Source organism: Oncorhynchus tshawytscha, linkage group LG09, assembly GCF_018296145.1.
Source record: "Oncorhynchus tshawytscha isolate Ot180627B linkage group LG09, Otsh_v2.0, whole genome shotgun sequence".
NCBI lineage: Eukaryota > Metazoa > Chordata > Actinopteri > Salmoniformes > Salmonidae > Oncorhynchus > Oncorhynchus tshawytscha.
In genome coordinates this window covers 50,109,653-50,134,250 of record NC_056437.1, presented here as the reverse complement: position 1 = coordinate 50,134,250, position 24,598 = coordinate 50,109,653, and the positions used below count along the sequence as shown (strand labels likewise).

The 24,598-nt window shown below is 42.1% G+C and overlaps 1 protein-coding gene across 20 annotated transcripts in view; it reads left to right on the top strand.

Annotated features, from left to right (window-relative positions):
- The first annotated feature begins 1,309 nt into the window (after positions 1 to 1,309).
- The window catches only part of LOC112259143 (disks large homolog 2), a 196,949-nt gene continuing 173,660 nt past the window's right edge, over positions 1,310 to 24,598 (top strand). For 5 of the 20 annotated variants that reach the window (XM_042326987.1, XM_042327003.1, XM_042326989.1 and 2 more), the window contains exon 1: positions 1,323 to 1,631. In XM_042326987.1, the coding sequence (XP_042182921.1) occupies positions 1,602 to 1,631 (30 nt within the window). In that variant the 5' untranslated portion in view covers positions 1,323 to 1,601. Of the gene's footprint in view, positions 1,632 to 24,598 lie in introns of all 20 variants that reach the window. The other 15 variants (XM_024433891.2, XM_042327005.1, XM_042326998.1 and 12 more) reach the window with 7 other exon arrangements.

Here is a 24,598-nt window from a genome sequence, read left to right as displayed (position 1 = left end):
CTACTCATCTTGTTGGCTGACGAAAAGTAAATGTGGACAGTTCATCCAATATCTTCAATACGCACCTCGTAATTTGATAATGACGCGCGCAGTTGTGTCCCCGACGTGTCTGTCTTCACTTGTAGCCTGTGAGAAAGACCTGATCTCGTGACGGAAAGTGGTGTGAGTGAGAGATGCTTTTATTGCTCAGCACTCTGGGAAAAGGACACAATGCAGCACTCCGGGCCGCAAAAGGCATGGATTTTTTTTAGAGTGCATTATGGCCACAAAGGTTATGCCGCAGTGAAATTCGAGGCATTATCAACTGCTTGTCAAATTGTGTTATGAGAGACTATTGGAGTGTGTACAGCCTGCGCAAAAAGCTCATGCCTTTTTTCAAATCATCATTAGTCTCATCATACAGCCTTACAATGTATTGAAAATCAAATCATATAGCCCAACATTTGTAGAACAACTAAAGTTACATTAATAACTCTAAATTAACACAGAATTGCCACATGTACTCACTCCCTCAAATTCTTTGAAGAAAATATTAATATTTTATTCAGCTTTGTTCAATTATATTCGTCATACTATAAAATTGTATAAAATAATGCCACGGAATTATAAGCAAATATTGTCTGCTAAATGAACTAGTGTAGCCCACAGCCATTTGGCATAGCCACACCAGGACCTAACATCAGAATATGCTATTATTTTCTTCTGAAGTAGACTACATTTTCTTCATATCATGCTTCTTTTGATCTGTCTAAAATAAACAGTGGATTTATTGTGAAGGTGTAGGATATATTACATGGATATGTTAGACTTTTTAAAATGGTGTGGAAGCCAGGAAATGCTAAATGTGTTTATGTTAATTAACGGTCAATTCCAGTGAGACCGACAGTTATTTGCTTGACAATCACCAGCTGACAAAATGTTGTGACCGCCACAGACCTATCCTGGGTTAGATATCAATCTGATCAACCCAATCAGAAACTCCATTGGTTGGTTGACCATGCTTGTACAGCTCTCCTAAAAGTATGTGATTCTCTGAAAGAAAGAAAAAACGACATGCATGTACATCTCCTTCACATCAAATCTGAGGAACATGCAATGTGTTCTAACACAGGGCATCCTACTTCCTCACTCGCCACATTTTCTTTTGTCAAACAATACATTTCCCCATCTCTGCATGTGCTCCTCTTTTTGCTCCCTTACCGGCATGTGGTGCAGCAGCTAAATGTGCCTGGGCTACAACATGGCCCCTGTAGCCTCTCAGTTCCTTCTTGGCTAGGCTCCCTCCCTGTACTGGGCGTGTGGGGAGGGGGGACTCTTTGCCGCAGAGTGGTAGGTGCAGCGATGGGGAAGCAATTGTTAGCTGTCCCACATCCCGTCAGCATTGCTGGCACGCAAGCGCGCACACACACACCACACACACACACACACACACACACACACAGAGAGACACTAAATGAGCAGCAGCCAGTCTAAGAGCTGCCAGAGTGGGAAGTAGCAGTAGCTTCAGGAGAGCTCCTTCCAGTCGAGCAGTATCTGAGTGAGTGAATCCTTCCAGTGCTCCTGAAACTCAGACATCGAGCATACGCACTCCATACACGGGCATGCAGGAGAAGAAGAAAAAAAGCTTGGAGGTAAGAAAACAGTCACTAAATTACAAGTTTAAAAAAAAACTTCAGTGCTGAGTTAGGGAGCTGGCAGTGTTAAAGTGATAAAATAAAGAGCCTGTCTTACTGCGGCTTTAGTAGTGTGTGTGTGTGTGTGTGTGTTGGGTGTGTATTTGCTGCCTTCTCAACCAGCAGGCTTAAAACTGTGGAGACATGCAGACTGAACTCTCTAGAAAACAACTGCAGCAAAGTGTTTCTGGCTTACCACCTCTCCCTACCTCTATATCTATCTTCCTCCCCCTCCACACACATACACGCGAACAAACAACAAAATATGTAAAGGGGAGGGGAATGTGTATTTGAGGCTGACATGTCGGAGCGGGGGCTTGAGGTCCAGTGAGATTGTTCAAGATTGACATCGAAATTATCCATGTCCTGAGGATGTCAGGCAATGCCTTCAAAACAGGCCACTTGAGGCAACAGTGAGTGCAATTAGCATCAAGTATGAATGGATCAGAAGGTTGAGTGTTTGTTCCCAGTCGTGGACACGGGTTTTAACCCTATCCCAAACCTTAACCCATACCATCCGGTATGTGTGCTAAACTTAACCCTTAACTTTGAAATTTGACGTTTGGCTAAATTGAACGATACAGCTCCCGAGTGGTGCGGTGGTCTAAGGCACTGCATCTTAGTGCTAGAGGCGTCATTACAGACCATGGTTCGATTCCAGGCTTTATCACAAACTGGCGTGATTGGGAGTCCCATAGGGCGGCGCACAATTGGCCCAGCGTCGTTAGGGTTTGGCCAGGGTAGGCTGTCATTGTAAATAAGAATTTGTTCTTAATTGACTTGCCTAGTTAAATAAAGGTTAAATAAATAGAAAAATATTTTTTTTAAAGAGCAGCAGGAGCAACAAAAACACTTAGAAATGTAGTGTTTGGAGCAACTTCTAAAGAGAACGTGGACAATTGTCTAATTCTGCAGTTAGACTGTGAGAGCCTTGTGTGGTCAGATTGCACCCCCTACTCCCCCCCCACACACACCAGCAGAAGCTTTCATGTTTGTTTTGGCTTGTAGAGATGGACCACTGCTCTGTACAGTCCTTCCACCTATAGTGACTTGCATGTTTGAGAGAGCGATAGAGAGAGTCCTGCAATGAAGTGGTGTGTGGCAAGATGAAATAAGTTTGCTCCGTGTTTTGAAGAGTGAGAAAAAGAGAGGGGACATTATATTTGGCGTAGAGGCATTTCAGCAACTCTTGGAGGACAGTGGAAGTTTATAAAACTGCTTCTTTATTGTTAACAGTAAAACCGTGACATCATATTTGGGACATAAACTCAGGGAAAGACACATTCCTGGAGAAAGAAGGTGGTTTGAGAGAGAGAGTGTTGACTCTTCGGCCCTGCTCCCTCTTCTTCGAGCTCGTCCAAGTGGTCTTAGCTCATTCATGTCTCTCTGTTTTGCTCCTTCTTTCTCCTCCCCCTGTATCGCCCACTTTCTCTCGTCCAGAATGCAGCCATTGTTTGGGGAAGCCCTCTAATGTTTGGGCCTGGTGCGGGGTAATGGGATGGAGGGAGGGAGGCAGGGAGGGAGGGGTGGGAGGTGGAGAGGTAGTTCCTTTTTCATGGGCTAAGGGAGATAAGTAAACATGGGCCGTTAACAGATGGGAGGCCTGGCACTCACCCAGTGACTGACCCACCCTGCTCTCTCTCTAGCCTCAACCGCTACCCGAATGCAATTCAGAATCTATGCGGTAGGAGGGTGCAGGAGTTCACTCAACCATCACTCAAAATACATCATCTTCACACTTTTTGCTCTGTTCTGAAAGTGTTCTATCTAGAAAACTTGATTGCTGACATGGACACATTTTTAAAAAATTACCTGTGGTCTAATGAACAAAATACTAAAATATAGTTTTTGATTGAACAATCCATAAAGGTAGACTCAGCAATATGACATCATCATACACAGGGTGACTTCCCGGTTACTGACAAAAACAACATAATTCAAATGACTCTACCACTACTGGCTCCTCCATAATGTGAATAGGCAATAGTGTCAGTCTAGGCAGATTTAAACATTGTTTTTCTTGACTTCTGTTCTGTACAGTTAGTGATGACATTCAACGCCCTTACTAGATTACAACGGCAAAGTCCTCCTTCACCGCTAACGTAGTTTGGCAACCCCCGGTTGGGTCTTGAGGAAGCCGTGACATGTAAGAGGTTGAATGCTTTGTAAGTGCAAGTTAACTAAGCTCCCTTTCCTGAATTGTCAACAGACAGGAAGTTATTTGGAGGGGAAGCATTGCGTTCATCTTTGTCAAGCATGCCTTGATGTGATACTGCTATGTTCCCACTAAGCATTTACCGTCAGGCGATGTCTTTTGGATGTCTTTTTTTTGGTGCTCTCCGGACCAGCCTTGATTTCAACGTCCGGACCAAATCTGAACCAATCGTAGACGTCTATATTTGGTTCAGCTTTGGTCCGGTCCGGATCTGCCTTGATTTGACCCCAAAAAATTATTGTATAATTGGTTCAGATTTGGTCCAGACTGGCCATGATTGGCCCAAATATAAACATATATTATTGGTTCAGTAAGGGGTTTTCCTTTCACGCCATGACCCTGGGTATGTTGTTTGCAACACTGGTGTCAGAAATGGGATGGTGTCCATGATCGTGAAACATCATGACTGGTAGCCTAAGCAATGGTGGAATCTCATTCTACTAGCCTAGAATCCCCCTGATCCTGCCTTTAAATTTGAGGGAAGAGCTGTAGTGAAAGAGTATAGGCCTCCAATTCTCACTAAGAATTTACTGACGGCGACGTCTTCTGAAAATACACATTTTCAACGTCTGTAAATTATGTATTTTCAACGTCTGTATAATACTTTTTTTATGTCCAAAATATTTATTTTTGACATCCCAAAAATACATTTTTTTCGATGTAAGGGAAATACGTCTTCTAACCTTTCATTCAGCACCTAAAATGCACGTGAGGTCAATGTCTGGAAAAGATGTCTGAAAGACGTATTTTCAACGTAATTATGCTTACTGGGTTGTATTCATGGAAAATATGACGACATTGTGTGGTGGTGTGAATGACTACAAATATCAGGCTTTTCTATACACACTGTGACCACAACCAAGTCTTAGATTTAACCTCAATAACCTCAATTAGTCCATCTAATTAATTTATTGATATCTCAGCGGGAACATGCATTGATGTAGATGTTGCTGGTGAAAGAGAATTTCTCTTAAAGAGGACAATGTACACTGAGCACTTTTGTTTTTTTGAGAGCTGAATGGCCTCTGACACTGCTGAGTGTATGATTTAAGAGATGGTAAATCACAAAGACAACATCAGTAGAGGACAAGTAATCACAGCAGTGACCAGAGATCACAGCAAACATCACTTGCTTTGTCAGTTCCTGCCACGAGAGCTCTTTTCTACAAGAATGAAAACAAGTAGGTGATGCAATAAACTTTTGTGAACGCTTTACAGAAAATGTATACAAAACAATACATACAGGAGCAGATCAGCGTACAATTATTAACAGAAGAAACAACCTGTTGTGCATTCTGATGTTAACTATAGGCTGATCTGATGTATTGTTTTGGCCGCTTCCTTGTTTTCTTTCCTAGATTACCTGCCGTTTAGGGGCCTGCCTTCCCACTGCATCTCATCTTTGTTTAAGCCTTGTCTGCAGACATAACTCACATACAAGACACAGAGCAGGCCAAGAACTCGAGTTCACGTGCAGGGAAATGCTTGGAAGTCGATGCCTTCGTTTGTCATGCACATAATATGCCACGAAATAACTGTTTTTGCAGTAATCCTGCATGTGCACCCTATTGTGGGTAACACAACAATATGTTTGTTTTAACAATTTAATTAGTGTGCATGTGTGACGTCATGAATACATTATGGACTATGCCTGAGGGGCAAGGGATTGTGTGCATTTCATATTCTGTTAGTCGGTTGGAAAACACACTTGGGTAGAATGCGACGTTTTGTTCAAGCTAATTGATTACATTGTATGGCAAATATCTTGAAGATATTCAAAACGTAGGACTTCTGTGTTCTAAATTCCCAGCTTTAATAACACAACACAACAAAGATTATATTATGCATGTGAACACGTCAAGACCCTCATTGGAACGTGAATGGAGATTCATAAGTGATTGAGAATCATTGAGTTAGGGATATTACTCACTGTTGCATCATTCATTTATGTGAATAGCATGATTATATTTGGATTAGTTAGGGCTGGTGTGAAGAGAAATATTGACAAACCATTTTTGGACCCCAATATTTGCCCTTCTTTCTCTGGTTCATTGACTTACAATTACTGTAGGTTGTCTTGGTTACCTAGGAGGCATGGCTAAACCCAGAAAGCACTGGGATTGCTTATTATATCACCAGCATCATATACAAGTAGCATTACTGCGGTTTTGTAAAACCAAACAGAACAATATTTTCTTGTTGTGAATTACGATGCCACAGTTTGTCATGGTTGTGTTTTTAGTTCCATTATCGGAATAATGTATGACAGTTAAAAATACATCATTCCCCTCAATCAAATGTCTAGTGGTTGTTTCTTCTGTACCAGTGTCGGATGTAGCATCTACTAGTTTCATTTTTGAAGACCATTTTTACCAGTGGTGGGAAAAGGTACTAAATTCAAAAAGTAAAGATACCTTAATAGAAAATGAAAGTCACCCAATAAAATACTACTTGAGTAAAAGTCTAAAAGTATTTGGTTTTAAATATACTTAAGCATCAAAAGTAAAAGTAACATTTTCTTTTTTTTATTTTCCTTACGGATAGCCAGGGTCACAATCCAACACTCAGACATCATTTACAAACAAAGCATTTGTGTTTAGTGAGTCCGCCAGATCAGAGGTAGTAGGGATGACCAGGGATGTTCTCTTGATAAGTGTGAGAATTGGACCATTTTCTGTCCTGCTAAGCATTCAAAATGTAACGAGTACTTTTCGTGTTCGTCTTTGATGTGGGACCTCAGGGCTGCCACTCAGCTACAAGCTTAATCACCTCTATTATGCTGTAATTAATTCTGCTGTAAATGCAATCAAACTCTAAATTCATTTCCACTGTGCCGTCGTCTTTATGCCCTGCAGCGAGGAACGGATGGCTCCTGCGGCAGGTTCTTAGGAGCTTTTGGAACATCCAGTTCGTTTTTAGAACTTTTATATGTTCTTTGATTTGAAATTTCTGTTAGTGTGGCTTTGAAAACTTGTATTAATCTTTTACGTCTGTTCTGCTTGTAACGCCAGGATAGTGGGATTGTTTTCCGCTGAGGCCACCCATAGGAAAAATGTATGCACGCATGACTTAAGGATAAAGTAGTCCGCTAAATGGCATATATTTATAATATTTATATGATTGTATATTACATGGGTCTCTACATTTCATCTTGGAGTGTGAAAGGGCAATCTCAGAGTCATGTGCGGTGTCGCACGTGTACAGTACATCACTGGTTACTGTAGCTTGGGGGAGTGCTGAAAGAAAATCAGAGAAGGTAAAAAAAAAAAGAAAAGCTGAGCTGCCTGGCTCTCTTTTTGATATGCTGCACTGTATCTGCACCTGCTCAGACCGAAGACAGCAGGAGAAAGTACTCTCCTGTCATGCTCTCATGAAAGTTATGCTAAATTATGAATAACGGCTTTAGGGCTTTTTTGTTGCAGGTAGGGGAGACTGGGAGAAATTGTTACAGGGGGCAATTGTAACAGCTTGAAATTCCCCAAATAGAAACAAGCTAGAGTGATGGAGCTCACACAGTAGATGCCCATTTAGGTTCTCTCTCTGCTTGAAAAGTGTCAGCAAAATATTAGTAAATGTGTGTTTTTTAGGGGTTAAAATAGTTTTTTCCACCAGCTGCATTTTTCTTATATTGTCCTGAGCATTAATGCTCAATAATTCAAACTAGCATACTTTTTATCACTATATATTGGCTAAACATTGACATGATTGACATGCGTCACTATTGTTGTCTCTTGCTTGGCACATGAGGTTTTGTCATGGCTGCTGGATTAGAGGCAATTGTAACGAAGTGTTAAAATGACCCTGAGCCAAGCAGCCAAATGATGAAAACAACTGATTTTAACTTGAATATCTTATGAATTATACAAATACTAATTTTAAATAGCCTTGGGGTCCTATTAAAAGTACCAAAGAAGTTGTAAACAGTTTTGAGAGGAACCGAATGGCCATGGACAAACGGCGTTACTGGAAATTTTGGTTACGTGCATAGCAAGATTTGCATATGCAAAATCATTACATGTGTCTATGATAATATGATAATTCATTAACATTAATGTTTTTGAAGTTTGTTTATTTGGGTTATTTTTTAGGTGTTACATTTCACCCCCGTTACTGTTACAATTGCCCCTGTCACAGGGGCAATTGTAACGTCCAGACGTTTCGGAGTAAACATTGTGATCCAACTGTCTTATGTACAGACATATGAATGATTAGGAGACAGATGTAACTTTCTTATATCAAAAAATGACTGGACTAGTTCAAGTGGGGTCTGAGTAAAATACTTTTTTTTCAATTGCCCAAGACTCCACCACTGAAGGCATTTTAATGTGCACTGCTTTTCCAGGGGTTGATAATGAGGAGGTGGCTGGTATATTGGCAGTATCGGAAGAGATTTTCTGATATGATGATTCGAGCTTAGATGCTGCTTATTGACTGCACTGAAGACTCATTCAGCCCTCTCCTCCTTTCCACTCCCCAATGTGTACCGACCTGCACTGCAGAGTGAGGAAAATCAGAACAGAATTGAACCGTGAGACAGCGAGGGAGCTGCGGTCACTGACCGCCTTATTGTTTCCTGTGTGGTGCCCATCTCCCTTAGCATCAAGGCCTGTTCTACTCATGTAGCTGAATCAGCTGTGTCACTGTGTAACTGTAACACTGCTGCGCATGCAGAGGAAACAAAGACTCCTCAGGTTTAGTTAAAGGCGTGCTAGGTAGACATTATACTCATAATAAGATCGAATTGTACTAAACCGGCTCCGACACGCGTCGGATGTGGAAGGGCTTGCAAACTATTACAGACGACAATGAGAAGCACAGCCTGGGAGCTACCCAGTGACACGAGCCTACCAGACGAGCTAAATAACTTCTATGCTCGCTTCGAGGCAAGTAACACTGAAACATGAGAGCACCAGCTGTTCCGGGTGACTGTGTGATCACGCTCTCCGCAGCCGATGTGAGTAAGACCTTTAGATAGGTCAACATTCACAAGGCCGCAGGGCCAGACGGATTACCAGGATGTGTACTCCGAGCATGCGCTGACCAACTGGCAAGTGTCTTCACTGACATTTTCAACCTCTCTTTGTCCGAGTCTGTAATACCAACATGTTTTAAGCAGACCACCATAGTCCCTGTGCCCTAGAACACTAAGGTAACCTGCCTAAATGACTATTGCCCCATAGCACTCACGTCTGTAGCCATTAAATGCTTTGAAAGGCTGGTCATGGCTCACATCAACACCATTATCCAAGAAACCCTAGACCCACTCCAATGTGCATATCGCCCCAACAGATACACAGATGATGCAATCTCTATTGCACTCCATACTGCCCTTTCACACCTTGACAAAAGGAACACCTATGAGAATGCTATTCATTTACTACAGCTCAGTGTTCAACACCATAGTGCCCTCAAAGCTCATCACTAAGCTAATGGCCCTGGGACTAAACACCTCCCTCTGCAACTGTATTCTGGACTTCTTGACGGGACGCCCCCAGGTGGTAAGGGTAGGCAACAACACATCTGCCACGCTGATCCTCAACATGGGGGCCCCTCAGGGGTACATGTTCAGTCCCCTCCTGTACTCCATGTTCACTCATGACTGCACGGCCAGGCACGACTCCAGAACCATCATTGCGTTTGCCAATGACACAACAATGGTAGGCCTGATCACCAACAACGATGAGACAGCCTATAGGGAGGAGGTCAGAGACCTGACCGTGTGGTGCAAGGACAACAACTTCTCCCTCAACATGATCAAGACAAAGGAGATGATTGTGGACTACAGGAATTGGAGAACCGAGCATGCCCCCATTCTCATTGACGGGGCTGAAGTTGAGCAGGTTGAGAGCTTCAAGTTCCTTGGCGTCCACATCACCAACAAACTAACACGGTCCAAGCACACCCAGTCGTGAAGAGGGCACAACAAAACCTATTCCTGCTTAGGAGACTGAAAAGATTTGGCATGGGTCCTCAGATTCTCCATTTTTTTTACAACTGAACCATCAAGAGCATCCTGATGGGTTGCATCACTGCCTGGTATGGCAACTGCTCGTCCTCCGACCACAAGGCACTACAGAGGGTAGTGCGTACGTCCTAGTACATCACCGGGGCCAAGCTTCCTGCCATCCAGGACCTCTATACTAGGCGGTGCCAAAGGAAGGCCCTACAAATTGTCAAAGACTCCAGCCACCATTGTCATAGACTGTTCTCTCTGCTACCGCACGGTAAGCGGTACCGGAGCACCAAGTCTAGGTCCAAGAGGCTTCTAACCAGCTTCTACCCCCAATCCATAAGACTCCTGAACCTCTAATCAAATAGCTACCCAGACTATTTGCATTGCCCCCCCCACCCTCTTTTACGCTGCTGCTACTCTGTTATTAATTATGCATAGTCACTTTAACTCTAATAACTTTACCTACATGTACATATTACCTCAATTACCTCTACACCGGTGCCCCCGCACATTGACTCTGTACCGGTATCCCCTGTATATAGTCACACTATTTTGATTTACTGCTGCTCTTTAATTATTTGTTATTCTTATCTATTGCTTTTAATAGGTATTTTCTTAACTGCATATTTGGTTAAAACTTCTTCAGAATTGGTGGGTCCCCTGCGGGACGGTTGAGCTAACATAAGCTAATGTGATTAGCATGAGGTTGTAAGTAACAAGAACATTTCCCAGGACACAGACATGTCTGATATTGGCAGAAAGCTTAAATTCTTGTTAATCTAACTGCACTCTCAAATTTACAGTAGCTATTACAGTAAAATAATACCATGCTATTGGTTTAGGATCGTGCACAGTTTTGAACATGAAAAGTTATTAATAAACAAATTAGGCATATTTGGGCAGTCTTGACACATTTTTAACAGAAATGCAATGGTTCAGTGGATCAGACTAAATCTTTGCGCATACACTGCTGCCATCTAGAGGCCAATATCTAAATTGCACCTGGGCTGGAATAATACATTATGGCCTTTCTCTTGCATTTCAAAGACGGGAAAAAAATAAAATACAAAAATGTTTTTTTTTTTCTTCGTATGATCTTTTACCAAATTATATTATATATTTACCAAATTATATTCTCCTACATTCCTTTCACATTTCCACAAACGTCTAACTATTTCCTTGCAAATGGTACCAAGAAAATGCATATCCTTGCTTTGGGACCTGAGCTACAGGCAGTTAGATTTGGGTAAAATTGGAGAAAAAAAAAGGGTGTTGATTCTTAAGAGGCTTGTGAATAAGCATTTCACTGTAAGGACTGCACCTGTTGTATTTGGCGATTGTGACAAATACAATTGGATTTGATTTAGTATAGACAGGTCTTAAGATTAACATGTTTTGCTCGCTGTGGTCCTGTGTGGCTCAGCTGGTAGAGCGCAGCGCTTGCAACACATTATCTGTGTGTGGGGACATCTACACATAGTGTAGAATGGAAGAATTAGAATTAGCAAAGGTGTAGGTTCGAATAAATAGGAAACTATTCTGAGTTATCGACCAAATCTATCAATATTATTAATAATAATGTAATAATGCCAGCCGGGAATTTCACCTTGACAGCAAGTCTTCCTTGGAGAAGGTTAATCTAGGACCCTACACACTTCGAAGAGAGGGTTCCTCAAGGGTTCTTTGGTAAGCGAGATGGTTTTATTTGGATCCGTAATGACCCTTTGAGCCCTTCAATGGGTATTTGCAGTTCAGAAAAGGGTTCTTTAATCTTTTAGTGATAATTAAAATAGTTTGGGGTGTGGTTTGCACACAGCTCTTCTTGTGGAACCATGACTGAGTGTCATTCCAGTTGCTCTAATCTGTTGTGTATGTAATTACATGTTATTAAAGTAACGGTGTCCTGAGAACGACTCATGTAAGGCCTTGTGTCAATTGAGAACTGTTGACTTAAGCAGTGGTTCTCAATTCTCTTCTCAGGGACCCACAACTGTTCCAGATCTAGCATACCTGATTCAACTTCTGCATTTATACAATAATAACACCTGTTACATTTTAACAATATGATATCACTAACCAGAATAAACAAAAAAATCTGTTGGTCATTTGTAGAAACAGTCTGTTGGTTATTTGTAGAAACAGTCTGTTGGTCATTTGTAGAAACAGTCTGTTGGTCATTTGTAGAAACAGTCTGTTGGTTATTTGTAGGAACAGTCTGTTGGTCATTTGTAGAAACAAGAAACAGTCTGTTGGTCAGTCTTTGGTAGAAACAGTCTGTTGGTCATTTGTAGAAACAGTCTGTTGGAAACAGTCTGTTGGTCATTTGTAGAAACAGTCTGTTGGTCATTTGTAGAAACAGTCTGTTGGTCATTTGTAGAAACAGTAGAAACAGTCTGTTGGTTATTTGTAGAAACAGTCTGTTGGTCATTTGTAGAAACAGTCTGTTGGTCATTTGTAGAAACAGTCTGTTGGTTATTTGTAGGAACAGTCTGTTGGTCATTTGTAGAAACATTAAGTGTTCTATATAGCACCAAAAAGGCTTGTGACCATAGCGGAACCCAAAGTATTCATCCCCCTGGGCGTTTTTCCTTTTTTGCTGCATTTCAACCTGTAAATGAAATGGATTTTTATTTGGACTTCATGTAATGGACATTCCCAAAATAGTCCAAATTGGTGATGTGAAACGAAAAAAATAACTTATTTCAAAAGATTCTAACAAAAAGAAAAATATGGAAAAGTGGTGCGTGCATCTGTATTCACCCCTTTGCTTTGAAGCCCCTAAATAAGATCTGGTGCAACCAATCACCTTCAGAAGTCACATAATTAGCTAAATAAAGTCCACCTGTGTGCAATCTAAGTGTCATATGATCTGTTACATGATTTCAGTATATATATACACCTGTTTTGATAGGCCCCAGAGTCTGCAACACCACTAAGCAAGGGGCACCACCAGGCAAGCGGCACCATAAAGACCAAGGAGCTCTCCAAACAGGTCAGGGACAAAGTTGTGGAGAAACAATATCAGAAACTTTGAACATCCCCGGAACTCCATTAAATCCAAATTTAAAAACGGGAAAGAATATGGCACCACAACAAACCTGCCACGAGAGGGCCGCTCACCAAATCTCACGGACCAGGCAAGGAGGGCATTAATCAGAGAGGAAACAAAGAGACTAAAGATAACACTGAAAGAGCTACAAAGGTCCACAGCGGAGATTGGAATATCTGTCCATAGAACCACTTTCAGCCATACACTCAACAGAGCTGTGCTTTACGGAAGAGTGGTCAGAAAAAGATAAGCAAGCACGTTTGATGTTCGCCAAAAGGCATGTGGGAGACTCCCCAAACATATGGAAGAAGGTACTCTGGTCAGATGAGACTTAAATTGAGCTTTTTGGCCATCAAGGAAACGCTATGTCTGGCGCAAACCCAACGCCTCTCATCACCCCAAGAACACTAGAACACTAACACTAGCTTGGTGGTGGCAGCATCATGCTGTGGGGATGTTTTTCATCGGCAGGGACTGGGAAACTGGTCAGAATTGAAGGAATGATGGATTGCCCTAAATACAGGGAAATTCTTGAGGGGAAACCTGTTTCAGTCTTCCAGAGATTTGAGACTGGGACGGAGGTTCACCTTCCAGTAGGACAATGACCCTAAGCATACTGCTAAAGCAACACTCGAGTGGTTTATGGGGGAACGTTTAAATGTCTTGGAATGGCCTAGTCAAAGACCAGACCTCAATCCAATTGAGAATCTGTGATATGACTTAGTTTGCTGTACACCAGCAGGAAACCCATCCAACTTGAAGGAGCTGGAGCAGTTTTGCCTTGAAGAATGGGGAAAAATCCCAGTGGCTAGATGTGCCAAGCTTATAGAGACATACGTACCCCAAGAGACTTGCAGCTGTAATTGCTGCAAAAGGTGGCTCTACAAAGTTTTGACCTTAGATGTGTGAATAGTTATGCACGCTCAAGTTCTGTTTTGTGTGTCTTAGTTCTTGTTTGTTTCACAATAAAAAATATTTAGCATCTTCAAAGTGGTAGGCATGTTGTGTAAATCAAATGATACAAACCCCCCCAAAAATCTATTTTAATTTTAGGTTGTAAGGCAACAAAATAGGTCACTGTAGAACCTTTGTTTAATTGTTCTTTGTAGAACCTTCAGAAAGTGTTCTTTATAGCACCCTAACAGTTCCATTTAGAACCTTATGAGCATGGTTCTTCACAATACGACAGGCTCATTGTGTTCAGGACAACCCAGGGTATCACGCATGTGGTCATTGTAACATAGCGATCATAAACATTGATACTGTAAATTACATGAGTTGTCAAGTATGGAAATGGGAAGTGCACCTTTGGACTCGTGTGTGTGTGTGTGTGTGTGTGGTTTGCTTGTATGACATCAAAGCGCTAATTTATTATAATCCTCCAACGTCTCATCTTTCAGATTTACAGCCTTTCTGCCAATCAGAAAACAACAAATGTGCAAAAGTAGCTCAATTAGTGGGAGGAATGGGGGCCTCGGTGCTCAAGTTTATAATGTCTGTCAGTCAAAACCAACGCATTGAAGCGGACAACCTGAGTAACCATTGCATTACATGTTATTGTACAGCCACTGCGTTCCAATTTAGGGGCTTATCAATGACAAGATCTGCCATTTTCAACCTGTATACGGTATCAAAAGGCCGTGAGTGGAAAGTCTAGATTTCGCTGAGTGAATGAATAGTCTGTCTCAGCCCCACTTGGAATCTTTTATTCAAAGTTTTTATCAGAAGTTTCTCGTTACATATTCACTAGTTTACCAGTTATTTCAGTAGGAAGCACTCAACAGGGAAAATTTGCCTGCCAGAAAGCATTCAATTAATTGGTTTTGTTTTATATTACCACACTATAACGCTGGTATTTTATGCACAATATTTGTATACTGAGTATATCATGTACAATTCTAATGAATATGCTTTGTTTAACAGATTTAAAAAATCTATACTGTTTTGTCTTTCACTTATTTTCTTTGGTGCGAATAAATAAAACCTAATTATAATGGCAGACTCTGGTTATTCAGGGATGCTGTAATTCCATAAGTATCAGGTCTGATGAGTTGCTTGGCCCACACCTTTATCCACCACCAACCTTGTGTCCCAGCACAAACAAAAACTGTCTTGTTGCACCCCCTATGGGTCATTGTTAGTAACACTCACAGAAGTGAGGGGGCCACATGTTCACTTCGTTACAGAGAGCTTGAAAGGGAAAAGGTTTTAAGGACCACACACACACACACACACTCCTTTAGGTTGGATCCTGTGTATATCTTTGCTAAATATAAGCGGCAATATTACTGTTTGTCCCTCTTGAGCCAACGTAGCAACAACCATAACACTTGATTAAAATAGTCATAATTAAAATGAGATAAATCAAGAAATTCATTTAGAGATTTTTGCCAAGGAGGTCTTAGTCACGCAATTTTACATCTAGCTAAGATATTTGGTGCTGTAGTTCTCAAGTGAAAAACTGTGCATGAAAACTAGTAGTGCGCTGCAGCCAGTAGGGCCTAGCTGCTTCTGTGCTCTCTCGTCTCTCTCGTTGAATGACAGCAAGCATTTCGTTGAAGAATCCCTTCCATAGTTCCCACCCCTACTGTTGACAAATCACTGACGAAGGCGCGTAGACTTCGGCTACCGAACTTCAACTTTACCTCAAGAAAAAAGGTGTCCGGGAACAGTCGGAAAAAGCCATTGCTGAATGCCAAAACGAACAAAAACATCACACAGGCTTTAGTGGGTAGCATGGCACTTGCAATACCAGGATAGTGGGTTCGATTCCCGCTGGGGCAACCCAAATGGAAATGTATGCATGCATGACTGTCGCACCGTCTGCTAAGTGGCGTTTACAGTATGTTGTTGTTATTATTATTATTATTATTATTATTGTTATTATAAACCTCCATTTGTCATATGTGGTCTGGGTTAGGAAGCAGGAGGTTCCTTGTATATTTCCAAAGGGATCTTCTTGGAGTGTCAACTTGCAATTCTCACCTTGACCTCAGAAGATCCAGCACTCTCTTAAATTCCCCTAATCCTGGCCCTCGGCACTCACATGGGCATCCCGCCCGGCAGGGCTTGGGTTGTGTTCAGCTCCCCTGTACTGTCACACATTTAAATACCGTAGTGATGAGAGATGGCAGGAGAAATCAAAGCGCTAACGTCTCCTGACGAAACGCAAAACTGTTTACATGATTGTGAGATTGATGTGGGTGTGTCCTTGAAACTGCCCAGGGTGATCAAAAGAAATAAAGTGTTTGTTATTGTCGTCTTTGTTTTGAGAATGGCATCATGCACCTGATTTGTGTCAAAATCAAACCTTTTCAGAGCACAGAAAATGCACAGTTTTCATACCTGTCATCAATATTCAAACCCATTAACCCAAAATGTTTGTTTTCTTTTTTTACTCTTTCATTTACATTTTTTTTAAAATCTTATTTTCATCAGCTCCTACTCTGATTCAGACCCTAGTTAACTTGGTTACTGTTTACCTGCGGTGGCCTGACACAGTACCTTTCCACCACTGTCAGAAGAGTGATGTGAACGGTATGTCATTTTGCTAGTTCACATTGAGTCTCACACACATCATGGCTAAACCAATGTCTAAAGAAAGTGTTTTAATGCTTAATAGCATCGCTTGTCATAAGCTGGCACAGCAGCTTACAGCAAATGGGATGCAATTCATATTAGTGCATTGTACAATTGCGCTCGTTACCCAACTAGCCCTGCTTAAAAAAACAAACAATCAAACAATGAATGACAGGAAAGCTGATAGGAAACCAAGTTTATTCCAAAAGTGTAGTAGTTTTCAAAAGAGATTGTGGCGCAAGGATAGAGAGAGAATGAAGGAGTGGCAGCTTTACACAGAGTGGAGAGCAAAGGGATAGCATAAAAGACTGTGATAGAGAAGCGGTGGGAACACGCCATGGCTCTGTGGGTGGGACAGAGAGAGAGGGAATACTGTATATGTATATGAGTGTGAGCGGGAGCGGGAGAGACAACGTGTGTGTATGTGAGAGAGAGCGTGTGAGTGAGGGTGCAGGGTATAGACTCCCGCTTAGCCAGGAGTAAAGCTGCGCGTACACTTTCCTCTTCTCCTCATCTCTTATCTCCACTGCCTTGGAGCTGGAGCTACTCTGGCCGCCTCGCACCTCTGAAGGAATGTCTCCCATTGTCAAAAGCCCAGACTGCAAGCCCATGCTCTGTCATTGCAAAGTTGCATGCACCAACAACACCTTGTCGTTGATGTTCGGATGCAAGGTAAGCAGCTGACGGCTGTTGAGTGCCTTGTTTTGTCGTTAAGTAGAGTTTATGCTGATGCGTGGGGCTCTGGTTGTGTTATAGTGTTGTTTTTTATGTTTGGGATAAGTAGATGGAATTTTCCCGAAAAGGAGTGTATTGTTTAAATGATGTACACCGCTCACGCAAATATTTGTATGGGATATTGGACAGTTCGTAGGATGCGAAAGCCAAGAAACCTTCGCATTAGAGGGATTATTGAGTTTTAGCCCAGCATCAAAAACAAAAGTCCATATTAATGTTACCCGGGACCGAATGAAGCCAGATCTCCAGCATATGCATTGCTAGTGCATAGTGCTTAACACCATTTGTGCATCCTCTTACTGTCGCTCCTTGTTAATCTTAGTGGAAAGGTCATGGCTACTCATTTCCAAGACACGGTGATGCAGGTACATCTCTTATGTGTTGCTTTTCTCTCTGCTTAACCTTTTGCTTTTTTCCCGTTCGCGTTCCTCTTTCCCAAAAACTGGGCTCAGAACACGTCAGTTCAAGCCCGAGAGCTTTGGCCGCTCTGTCAGCTGATTCAGATCCCGTAGAAAGTGAATCATGCCTGCAGAAGAAAGTCTGAACGTCCCCCCTCTTCATTCTACTATCCACTACTGCCTTTGCAGTGTAATGAGGACTGGCTTTGTGCCTAGATGGGAGGACTTGCTAAAGATGTAATGTGTTTGTACCTAGAACAGTATTTCAGCCTTTACGTCAAGCAGCAAGGAATCGATTTAGCTTCCCATCGGTTCTTGTAAAGTAGAATGCATAGGGATCCACATTTGTTGAGGGAGTCCAATATCAGCATGTTTCAGTGACGGTTTTACACCACTTCTTTCAAATTTCTCATGTTTCTCTTTTTTAAAATTCAGAACAAATCCTGACAAATTGAAGCGTATGATTTGCTATAGTGGAAGACTGCAGGATGCCTAGTATGTCAGTCACTGAATTAGTATTTTTGCTGCCTGTCACAGAGGCATGACTAAGAGCATTTGCTCTTAACAAGGTACAGCGGATCTCAGCGTCAGTGATCCATGCTCCCTCTGCACCAGAGATGGGGGAGGGAGAGAGAGACCAGAGTCATTCTCACTATAGAGCTACATTCCTTGTCTCTACGAGCTTAAATAATCCCCAAATTGACACATGTAGAATATCTTTGAAATGTCCCATTTCACTGTAATGCTGTTTGTAAGAAAATGGCTCCTGAACATATTTTGGACACACGCACGCACACATTCCAACAAACATGCCTCAACTGCTGAGCAATGGCAGCATAGAGGGACAGGTTTTAGGCAATTTAATTGGTTGTCGCTTGGGAGATTAAATTGGGAGATTTATTGGCATGCAAGGGTCAAATATGAATAATTAAACAGTCAGTGGAAGGCTGTTATTTACAGGAAGAATTGGATTCAGCATCTATTAAATGGAATGAAAGTAGTACTCTCCAAACGTATGGGGAGAGGGCAGGCGCTTCCCTTTTCCTCCCTAACTCTGCTCTCCCTCCCGCCCTTCACGTCTTGGAGAACGAGAAATAGGGCTAGCGTAGTGATGAGTTGGTATATAAAGCCACGGAAAAGGGGTCAGTGCACACAACCGCGAGGAGATTCCAAACAATTCCGCACAGAGCTCAGAATCAGCCCTCGGCCATGCCACCTCACATTCTCGTCTCATCCCGTCTCCACGAGCTGAGCCTTTCTGAGTGCAGCAAACGCCGGGGAAGGACCCTCCGTGCACTGAGGGCAGCACAGTGGTACCCTATACGTGAACAGCACACAGCTCATCAGGCAACCCTACAGCCAGCCATGGAAGATTCTTAAACCTCTGCATAATGTAGTGCATTTGAGTGAAGAGCCCTAACATGTCATACAGTACTGGCACATTTGTTTGATTTTGTTCAGAAATGTGTGAGCTGGACAAATCCCTTGAGATTAGGCATCTTTATAGATGTCTCCCATGGCCACTTTGAGACAATGAGGCTCTGGTCAAAAGTGGTTCACTGTGTAGAGAATAGGATGCCATTTGGGATGTACACCTACCTGGTCATGGGATTATGTGAGATCATGTTAGTAGGTTTAATACTTGTCAGTTCTCCTCAGTCTTTTAGACACACAGGAGAGGCTGCAATGTCACCACTGGCCCCAGGAGTTGACACCATCCCTTCACGTTTTCTACGAATATTATGTCTCGATGTTCAAAAGACCTAACAACCACGTCACCGTTAACATACAAAAGAAAAGGCATAGGAAACCTTTTTGACCTTTCGTAACAACGTACAGTGTCACAACCTGACCACACTCACAAGCCAGTATCACAGCAACGAAACCACTTCAAAAGCTCTGTAAACAAACTGAAAGTGCTGGACAACGAAACAAACACTTATCAACACTGCGATGGCATGAATAAATACAATACTGAGCTTGGACAGCTTTGTATGCCTTGTTGACACCTCTGCTGTTTAAGATCACTCATGGCCTTGCCCCACCACCTCTGAAGCAGTTCCTTACATATTGCAAGGACAGTACCAAGGTGACAAGAGCTTCAACCAGAGGGGAATGCTCAACTCAGTTTAGGTCCAACAAATTTGTCCAGACTGCTTTTTGAATCAAAGGGTCTGGATTACGGAACACCCTGCCAACCAGTGTGAGAGAGTGCAGTACCTTTGCAAGCTTCAAGGCAAACCTGAAAAAGTGGCCAAAAGCAAGCCAGTCATGTGAAGATGTCAGATACTGTAGGACCAAGGGACATTTAAAGTCTGATGTAATTTGTCAGCAGTTGTATATGTTTGTTTATTGACTTTCCACATTGACATGCTGTACACACATGTCCCACAACATCATCATCGTTGTAAAGTACAATACCTCTCTCTCTCAATCTCTGAGAGAAAGAGAGAGAATGTACCCATTAAAGTTTGGTCAGATTAACTGATAGACTGGTTTCAAGAATCCCCCCCAACCCCTCCATCCATTCTACACTAACCTTCCCTGCCTTGTGAAAATCTATACATCTCGTTCCATCCCTACCTGGACTGGGCTCCACGGCCATTCAATTTGAATTTCGGTAGTGATTGCCTTTTAATTGGCTGTATTGATCAAAGAGAAGCGCATATGTGTCTGCCTAGAGTAGGCTGTGCATGTGCTGGGTCTCTGTAATGAGTTACAGTTGTAACATTGTGTGTAAAAATAGGCTCACATTTTCCCCGGAGGACCTCATTACGTATTCAGTCTTGCGTTCCTCTTTTTACGAAGCAAAAGGACATTTTCCTCACAGTTTAACCAGCTGTCAGATGGGCCTCTCTCTCACCCCTCGAGCACACTCAGGGTTATAGTAGTATATGTAGGGTTGCAAAGCGAGGGTATATGACTGGAAAGCTTTGTAAGTTTCCCAGAAAACTACCAGAATTTTGGTCATTTTAAAGTTCGATTTAAAAAAAATAAATATCAGATGGCATCTAGTGGCTGTATTGGCTACTTCAGATTATTTAAATGTTATTTAACCTTAATTTAACTAGGTAAGCCAGTTAAGAACACATTCTTATTTACAATGACGGACTACCAAAAGGTAAAATGCCTCCTGCGGGGACAGGGGCTGTGATTAAAAATACAAATATCGGACAAAACACCCATCACAACAAGAGAGACACCACAACACTAGATAAAGAGAGACCTAAGACAACAACATAGCATAGCAGCAACACATGTCAACAAAGCATGGTAGCAACACAACATGACAGCAACATAGTAGCAACACAACATGGCAGCAGCACAACATGGTACAAGCATTATTGGGCACAGACAACAGCACAAAGGGCAAGAAGGCAGAGACAACCATACATTACGCGAAGCTGACACAATTGTCCATGATTGAGTCTTTGAATGAAAAGATTGAGATAAATCTGTCAAGTTTGAGTGTTTGTTGCAGCTCGTTCCAGTCGCTAGCTGCAGCCGAACTGAAAAGAGGAGCGACCCAGGGATGTGTGTGCTTTGGGGACCTTTAACAGAATGTGACTGGCAGAACGGGTGTTGTATGTGGAGGATGAGGGCTGCAGTAGATATCTCAGATAGGGGGGGAGTGAGGTCTAAGAAGGTTTTATAAATAAGCATCAACCAGTGGGTCTTGCGACAGGTATACAGAGATGTCCTGTTTACAGAGGAGTAAAGTGCAGTGATGTCTCCTATAAGTAGCATTGGTGGCAAATCTGATGGTCGAATGGTAAAGAACATGTAGCCGCTCGAGAGCACCTTTACCTGCCGATCTATAAATGACAGCTCCGTAATCTAGGATGGTCATCTGAATCAGGGTTAGTTTGGCAGCTAGGGTGAAAGAGGAGCGATTACAATAGAGGAAACCAAGTCTAGATTTAAATTTAGCCTGCAGCTTTGATATGTACTGAGAGAAAGACAGTGTACCGTCTAGTCATATTCTCAAGTACTTATATGAGGTGACTACCTCAAGCTCTAAACCCTCAGAGGCAGTAATCACACCTGTTGGGAGAGGGGCATTCTTCTTACCAAACCACATGTCCTTTGTTTTGGAGGTGTTTTATTTATATAGTTTACTATGTCAGTATACTGTATCTTTATTGTAAATGTTTTGGTGCCAAACTGGTGGTAGTTGTGAAAAAAGTCAATAGTTGCAAGAGTTGCAGAGTTAATATAAAATAATGCCATTGTTGATTAGAAGATTTGTTCATTAATTAGGCAATTTTCTCTTAAACTGTATGGTTTATCCACTAGAACTCAGGGACAATATGGACACATATAAGAAATTAATACTATATATTAATACAGTTTTTAAAAGTTATGTAAGTATACATTGCCAAAGTTACCATAGATTGACATATTTACTTTTGTAAATTACCGGTAGCTTTGCAACGCTAAGTATACTTCAGTGGGCTGAACTGAGTAGGGTGAAATTGCCCCTAGACGCTGACCTTGGATCAGGTTGCATCCACCCCACTAATGGTTAAGGTTAGGATTGGGGGAGGGGAAGCTGATCCTAAATCTGTACCTCGGGGAAACGTCACCCCAGAGCTAACCGTGCTACGGTGCTAAACCATGCTACGTGGACTGTGTCTCAGTGCTATGATTGTGGTAACAAAATGGAATGAGTACAAACATGCCCTGTGGTCAAAGTTTCAGATCTGATGGCTATCAACCGTTGTGGTTGTTTTTGTGCGTTGGTTGTCTGTTGGTAGTAACCAATATGCCAAGATACAGTGCCATAATGCTAGATTTTTCTCTGTAAATTAAAAGCCATCATAAAGTGTCATTTTACTTAATCATTTTTTCCAGTTATTCTTCACTTTTGACAGCCTACAGTCCCACAAAATTGAGTATGTCAATTTTCAAGTTTTTAAAGATCTATTGCTTTTAGTCTCCTGATGTCCAAAATTAAGCAAGAGCATTAATAGGCCTCATGATGATGTGTTTTGCCCATCAATCTGGTTTTGCAACATCATGAGACTTTCCAGGAGGTAAACATAGACCTGCTATTAGGATATCTATGAGGCAAATGTGTTGAAAATAATGATATTTTGATACCAAATGAGAAATATATGCTAACAAACTGCTGTATTTTTAATTGTATAAACTACGTATATCTGTGTGTAATTGGTGACTAAAATAATCCTCAATACAACTGTACAGTTGGGTATTGACAGTGTATAAACTGTACATTCAGTAAGAATCCCTAATCCCTTCCACACCTTCCACACCTCATCCCGATGTATTTTTCATTTTGAAACCCCATGCAACCAAAGGTTAATCATTTCAGACCAAACTATTAACCATTGCATGAGTTTTTAAAATGACAAATATCATTTTGCAGTCTTTCTGCAACCATATTATAACTGAAAATGCCTAGCCTTCTAGTCATTTTTAAAAGCTTTCAAGTCAGCTGGGTCTTTGTTGGCCCCTTGTACATATGGCATATAAGCTTCTGCGCTACAACCTCTTAATACTGATCCTGCCATACACTATAGATAGTGCCGTATGGCGTATTGCTAAACTCAGCAAAAAAAGAAACGTCCTCTCACTGTCAACTGCGTTTATTTTCAGCAAACTTGACGTTTAAATATTTGTATGAACATAACAAGATTCAACAACTGAGAAATAAACTGAGCAACTTCCACAGACATGATGCTAACAGAAATGGAATAATGTGTCCCTGAACAAAGGGGGGTGATTAAAATCAAAATTAACAGTCACTATCTGGTGTGGCCACCAGCTGCATTAAGTACTGCAGCGCATCTCCTCCTCATGGACTGCACCAGATTTGCCAGTTCATACTGTGAGATGTTACCCCACTCTTCCACCAAGGCACCTGCAAGTTCCTGGACATTTCTGGGGGGAATGGCACAAGCCCTCACCACATGAGGGAGGAGGATATCCTCCCTGTAACGCACAGCGTTGAGATTGCCTGCAATGACAACAAGCTCAGTCCGATGATGCTGTGACACACCGCCCCAGACCATGACAGATCCTGCACCTCCCGCTCCAGAGTACAGACCTCGGTGTAACACTCATTCCTTCGACGATAAACGTGAATCCGACCATCACCCCTGGTGAGACAAAACTGTGACTTGTCTGTGAAGAGCACTTTTTGCACTTTTTGCCAGTCCTGTCTGGTTCAGCGATGTTGGGTTTGTGCCCATAGGCGACGTTGTTGCCGGTGATGTCTGGTGAGGACCTGCCTCACAACAGGCCTACAAACCCTCAGTCCAGCCTCTCTGTCTATTGCAGACAGTCTGAGCACTGATGGAGGGAATGTGTGTTCCTGGTGTAACTCGGGCAGTTGTTGTTGCCATCCTGTACCTGTCCCGCAGATGTGATGTTTGGATGTACCGATCCTGTGCGGGTGTTGTTATATATGGTGTGCCACTGCGAGGATGATCAGCTGTCCGTCCTGTCTCCCTGTAGCGCTGTCTTAGGCGTCTCACAGTACGGACATGGCAATTTATTTCCCTGGCCACATCTGCAGTCCTCATGCCTCCTTGCAGCATGCCTAAGGCTCGTTCACATAGATGAGCAGGGACCCTGGGCATCTTTCTTTTTGTGTTTTTCAGAGTCAGTAGAAAGGCCTCTTTAGTGTCCTAAGTTTTCATAACTGTGACCTTAATTGCCTACCGTCTGTAAGCTGTTAGTGTCTAAACCACTGTTCCACAGGTTCATGTTCATTAATTGTTTATGGTTCATTGAACACGCATGGGAAACAGTGTTTAAACCCTGAACTATCCCTTTAACTATGTGTCCGTTTCAATGTTTTGAAGAACTATGGCAAGCATATTTTTGAATGCACACTCACTGCTGTCAATGGTAGCTCAGGATGACTCACGTTGAAAGGGAGGAACAGCTCAGCTCAGCTCTGCTCTTTCTGGATAATGTCTCAATAATTTGGAGAGATTCTGGCAGCTTGAACATGTAGGCCTACACACT